This window comes from Lucilia sericata, unplaced genomic scaffold, assembly GCF_015586225.1.
Source record: "Lucilia sericata isolate MDLA Ls3-8-SP2 unplaced genomic scaffold, ASM1558622v1 Contig001165F_arrow, whole genome shotgun sequence".
NCBI lineage: Eukaryota > Metazoa > Arthropoda > Insecta > Diptera > Calliphoridae > Lucilia > Lucilia sericata.
In genome coordinates, this window is record NW_023995135.1 from 1 (window position 1) to 6,223 (window position 6,223).

Genomic DNA, 6,223 nt, shown 5'->3' on the forward strand with positions numbered 1-6,223 from the left:
GGAAAAAAATTGTAATTATTGTGTTATTGAAATCAGTAGAAAGAACTAAAGAAATCAACAACAAATATTTGCTAACAAAGTTGTGTTATCTATATGAGTATTAGTTTGAACAAAAAACGGTGTTCGAATCAGCCGATAAACTTTATTCATATCATATTACAGTGAGTGACAAAAATTAAGCTATTTATGATATATTAGTTAATTTATGATTAAATGCACTTAAATTTACAAAAAATACATACATATTAAACTATTATTAATTGTATACTACTTAGTGCGGTTGATGTGGTAAAATTATTATTATTAATGGACTTAAAACAGAACTTTAAAAAGTATGTATATTTTTACATGTTCAAGTTCCTCAATTGTGTGAAAATCATTGCAATGATTTTAAAAATTCTTTTCGAAACATATTTGAAGAGTCTCTAACATGTTAGTTTGTTTGATTTTCAAAGCCTTGGAACTGCAATTCGATTTTCGTTGAAAATTTGGATATATATCGTTTATTTATAGCGTAATTGTACAATGGAAATGCAGAATTCTCAGTTTTAATCAATTTTTGTAAATTAGATACATAGATAGATAGATAGATAGATAGATAGAGATAGATAGATAGATAGATATATAGATAGATAGATAGATCGATAGATAGCTAGCTAGATAGATAGTATAGATTAGATATAGATAGATAGATAGATAGCTCGCTCGCTCGCTGCTCGCTCGTCGCTCGCTCGCTCTCTCGCTCGCTCGCTCGCTCGCTCGCTCGCTCGCTCGCTCGCTCGCTCGCTCGCTCGCTCGCTCGCTCGCTCGCTCGCTCGCTCCTCGCTCGCTCGCTCGCTCGCTCGCTCGCTCGCTCGCTCGCTCGCTCGCTCTCTCGCTCGCTCGCTCGCTCGCTCGCTCGCTCGCTCGCTCGCTCGCTCGCTCGCTCGCTAGCTCGCTCGCTCGCCGCTGCTCGCCCGCTCGCTCGCTCTTCCCCCTGCCTTCCCGCTCCCCCCTCTTTTCTCTCTTGCAGCTGCCCCGCCGCTCCCCGCAACAATGATTGCCTTATAGTGACTGTAATGTCCCACGGTATGGAGGGAAAGGTATATGCTCGTGATATGTCCTATCCGGTAGAACGTTTATGGAATCCATTTTTGGGTGAAAACTGTAGATCGTTGATAAATAAACCGAAATTGTTTTTTATACAGGTAAGGATTTTTTACTTACAGATATTCCGACATTTATATATCATTTGTGACTTAATAACTAATCTGTATAAATATTGTTAGAGGATAAGATTTACTACAACTTCCGCTCTTTAAAAATTAGATATTTAAAAAATAAACTTTTATTTTTTATTGAACAGGCCTGTCGTGGTGAAAATCTAGAAAAGGCCGTTACATACGATGCCTTTGCGCCCATGTCGCGTACACTCAATGTGAATGCAGAGCCAGAGAAGCCACCCACAATCACGTATGCGATACCAAATACAGCCGATATGTTGGTTATGTATTCCACATTTGAAAGTAGGTTAAACGTATTAAAGTGTAACTGAACTGAATTTAGTTAAACAAAACATTATGTTTTTTAGATTTTACTATTTATATTTATTTTCTTTGTCTTCTCTTCTTTGTCTAATTCGTATGTGTGTTCTTTCCTTTTCTATTTTTATTTAAGAATATTACTCTTTCCGTAATGTTGAAAATGGTTCATGGTTTATACAGAGTTTGTGTTCGGTGCTAAATGAAGCCGCAGCCGGTGCAGCTCTTACTAAAGAGGGCGCTGAACTGTTACGTCTGCTAACTGCCGTCAATCGTAAAGTGGCCTATGAGTATCAATCGAATGCTAAATATGAAGCCCTTAATCAAATGAAAGAAATGCCAAATTTTCTATCGACCCTCACGAAAACCTTTTATCTGCGAGTGAAACGTATTAACAACAGTTAAACATATTCTGAAAGTGAATCATCAAATTTCTTTCCACATAATTAGACAAAAATAAAAAATTAAACAAATCAAAATTATACAACTACATTTAAGCAAATAAATTAATACCCACCATTTGGTCGGTGTTTATGTTTGTGTGAAAGTTTATTTATTATTCGTACATATTCGCATTATTACTTTTTTAAAAATAAAAATAAATTGTTACGTTTTATCTATAATTTTTTATGGTTTAATAACTTTTGTATTGTAACTAGTGACATAAATTGGATGTGTCATTCCATACAAATTTGGGGGATAATGAACGGGAATAAGGTAAAAAAATTATAGAATACATATATTTGCGAAAAGTTATTCATTTATAATTTCCATTAATAGAGACCGCTTAAAGCGACATAATGTCCATGGGCATTATGTCACTTTTTTAAAATGTCATAATGTCCATGGACATTGTGACACTTTTAAAACAGAAATGTATTGGAAAATTTGTTTAGAATTTAAGAAAGGGACACACATATCCCGAAAAGAACTGTTCCTAAATTTGGTGTATGTTGCATTTTTGATTATTTTTAAAAAGTGTCCTGAATAGCCGGCCTTCGGCCCGGCGCATTGATTTCAGACTCTGGTGAATTTCGAATACTGGCTTCGCTAAAATAAGTTGTCATAAGGTCTATACACATTATGACACTGGACATTATAACACACCACCACTAATTCTGAACTAGAACTGAACTAAAACTGAACTAGAATTGAACTAGAACTGAACTAGAACTGAACTAGAACTGAACTAGAACTAAACTAGAACTGAACTAGAACTGAAATAGAACTGAACTAGAACTGAACTAGAATTGAACTAGAACTGAACTAGAACTGAACTAGAACTGAACTAGAACTGAACTAGAACTGAACTAGAACTGAACTAGAACTGAACTAGAACTGAACTAGAACTGAACTAGAACTGAACTAGAACTGAACTAGAACTGAACTAGAACTGAACTAGAACTGAACTAGAACTGAACTAGAACTGAACTAGAACTGAACTAGAACTGAACTAGAACTGAACTAGAACTGAACTAGAACTGAACTAGAACTGAACTAGAACTGAACTAGAACTGAACTAGAACTGAACTAGAACTGAACTAGAACTAAACTAGAACTGGACTAGAACTGAACTAGAACTGAACTAGAACCGAACTAGAAGTGAACTAGAACTGAACAAAAACAGAACTAGAACTAAACTAGAACTGAACTAGAACTGAATTAGAACTGAACTAGAACTGAACTAGAACTGAAATAGAACTGAACTAGAACTGAACTAGAACTGAACTAGAACTGAACTAGAACTGAACTAGAACTGAACTAGAACTGAACTAGAACTGAACTAGAACTGAACTAGAACTGAACTAGAACTGAACTAGAACTGAACTTGAACTGAACTAGAACTAAACTAGAACTGAACTAGAACTGAACTAGAACTGAACTAGAACTGAACTAGAACTGAACTAGAACTGAACTAGAACTGAACTAGAACTGAACTAGAACTGAACTAGAACTGAACTAGAACTGAACTAGAACTGAACTAGAACTGAACTAGAACTAAACTAGAACTGAACTAGAACTAGAACTAGTATTCTTTTCAGAAAGGGCTTTCCCGACTGCAGGTTAATTTAGCCACAAATACAAACTCTGTATAAACCATGAACAATTTTCAGTTTTTAATATATTAATTAATATTAATTAAATACACATACTTACCAGAGATGGAAACTTGAATTTTTTTAAATATTATTTCTATAGAAAATTTTCCATAAATTTTCTTTTTATAGAGAATTTTCCAAAAAATTTTATTTTATAGAAGATATTCGATTTTTCAACTAAAATTTAACTTTGGAAAATCTGTCGATGGGGACCTGTTTAAAACTATTTGGCGATTATATCTACGAATGTAAATATATTGTTAAAAATATTAGTTTGGAGTAAAACGTAGTCTTTGAAATTAGACAAGATCAGTTGATCTAATAACTTAAAGTTTAGTTACTATGTTTAAAGTTTCCATGTCTGGTTCATATTCACATTTTATATAGTTTCATATAAAATGTATTATTCTTTATGAAAGCAGTATTTAATATACGTTCATGAAGAATAGTTATAAATTGTAAATAATATAAATTAATTTATATAAAATAAATATAAATTAAATTTGTACAACAAAAAAGACAAATTTAATAGAAATTTATACTTAAAATAATGGATCAAACCGATTTGTCACTGTTCAAGAGAAAACCTGATAAATATGAAAAAACTGACAATATTCGCAACGAACGGGATATCAACTGTACCAACTTAAAACAATTTGAAAAACAAAGAATAATTTCGCGACCCACCAAAGAAGATGAATATCGCAGTGATAATCCTCATGCGGGAGTTGCGCTCATTTTCAATCATAAATATAACTGGTGAACGGCAAAGAGAGGGAACTGAAAAAGATCGCGATGCTATGGAGCAAACTCTTTTAAATTACGGTTTTGATGTTAGAGTCTTTAATGATTTGACATGGAGAGAATTAAATGATGTTTTGGCAAAAAGTGAGTGCAAATTTATAAATGATCTTGAATGCATACTTTTATAATGATGTATTAATATTTATATAGTATTCTGAACTATACATGTATACATATAGTATATGTAATACATTGCGGTTACTGTGGTCAGTTATTTAATCAATTTATATGAATATAGATTTAAAAATACTATTTGTTGAGTGTTTTTCACTCATAGGTGAATCGAGTCAATTTAACATAACTGACATACATTTGACAAACATCTAGATCTGAAAAATATTTATCTTTCTCTTTTTTAGCTGCTCAAGAAGATCATAGCAATAATGATTGTCTTGTAGTAACTGTTATGTCTCATGGCAGTGAAGGGAGAATATATGCTCGCGATATCTCATATCCTGTGGAACGTTTGTGGAATTCATTTTTGGGAGAAAAATGTAGATCTTTGATAAATAAACCGAAATTGTTTTTCATACAGGTGAGAATTCAAATCGAAAACAATCTGAAGTTTGGTACGAACAAATCTTTCTCTTTACAGGCCTGTCGTGGTCAAAATCTAGACAAACATGTAATTTATTCAGGAGTACAGCAAGCATTTATAGAGCCAAGAGTAAAAGCTGCAGATATACCACCCAAATTTAGATATGTTATACCAAATACAGCCGATATTTTAATAATGTTTTCAACGTTTGAAAGTAAGTTAAAAATGTAAAAAGCAGAATTTATTTTATTTTTTTATATCTTAAGAATATAGCTCTTTCCGTAATGTCGAAAATGGTTCATGGTTTATACAGAGTTTGTGTTCGGTGCTAAATGATGCAGCCACCAATGAAGCTGTCTCCGTAAAGGGTGCTGAATTGTTACGCCTTTTAACGGCTGTTAATCGTAAAGTCGCCTATGAATTTCAATCGTTTAGTGAATATGAAGCCCTTGACCAAAAGAAAGAAATGCCCAATTTTTATCGACTCTAACGAAGACATTTTATTTGAGAGTTAAAAATGGATCTACAAATTAATTAAAATTTTCTTTAGAATATTTTCGATAAATTAATATTTTTTAAAGAAATTTAAAAAAAAAAAAATTCGATAAATTAGAAAATTTCGATAAAATTTCCGTTTAAAGAATACTTTTGTTAAGTTTCCTTTTTAAAGAAAATTTTCTCTAACTTTTCTTTTCATAAAAAACTTTATTCAAGTTTTTCTTTTATAGAAAACTTTCATCAAGTTTCTCTTTATAGAAAACTTTCGTCAAGTTTTTCTTTTATAGAAAGATTTCGTTCTTCAAATCTTTACAGAAAACTTTATTTAATTTTCCTTTTTATAGAAATCTTTCGTTAAGTTTCATTTTTTTAAAAAATATCATTCGTTAAGTTTCATTTTTTTAAAAAAATATCATTCGTTTAGTTTTTTTTTAAGAAAAATTTCTCCGTTTTCTTTTCATGGAAGGCTTTCATCAAGTTTACCTTTTATAAAAAATTATCGTCAAGTTTACCTTTTATAAAAAACTATCGTCAAGTTTTCTTTTTATTGAAAACTTTTGTCAAGTTTTCTTTTCATAGAAATTTTTATTTAGATTTTCTTTTTATAAAAATTTTTCGTTAAGTTTCTTATTTATAGAAAATGTTCGTTAAGTTCTCTCTTTAACTTTTTAAACATTCTTTAAACTTTTCTTTTATTGAAAACTTCCTTTGATAGAAAACTTTCGTCAAATTTTGCTTTTATTGAAATATTTTGTAGGCTTTCT

General features: G+C 31.5%; 1 protein-coding gene and 1 pseudogene across 1 annotated transcript; both read left to right on the forward strand.

Annotated features, from left to right (window-relative positions):
- Positions 1-1,012: 1,012 nt before the first annotated feature.
- LOC119610344 (caspase-7-like) lies at positions 1,013-2,033 on the forward strand (the record flags this gene model as incomplete). Its single annotated transcript, XM_037965507.1, has 3 exons — positions 1,013-1,187; positions 1,346-1,505; positions 1,657-2,033. Coding segments are annotated over 3 exons (604 nt in total), but the record flags the coding sequence as incomplete, so codon positions are not given.
- A 2,025-nt stretch (positions 2,034-4,058) lies between these two features.
- On the forward strand, positions 4,059-5,495 carry LOC119610345 (annotated as a pseudogene).
- The last annotated feature ends 728 nt before the right edge of the window (positions 5,496-6,223 follow it).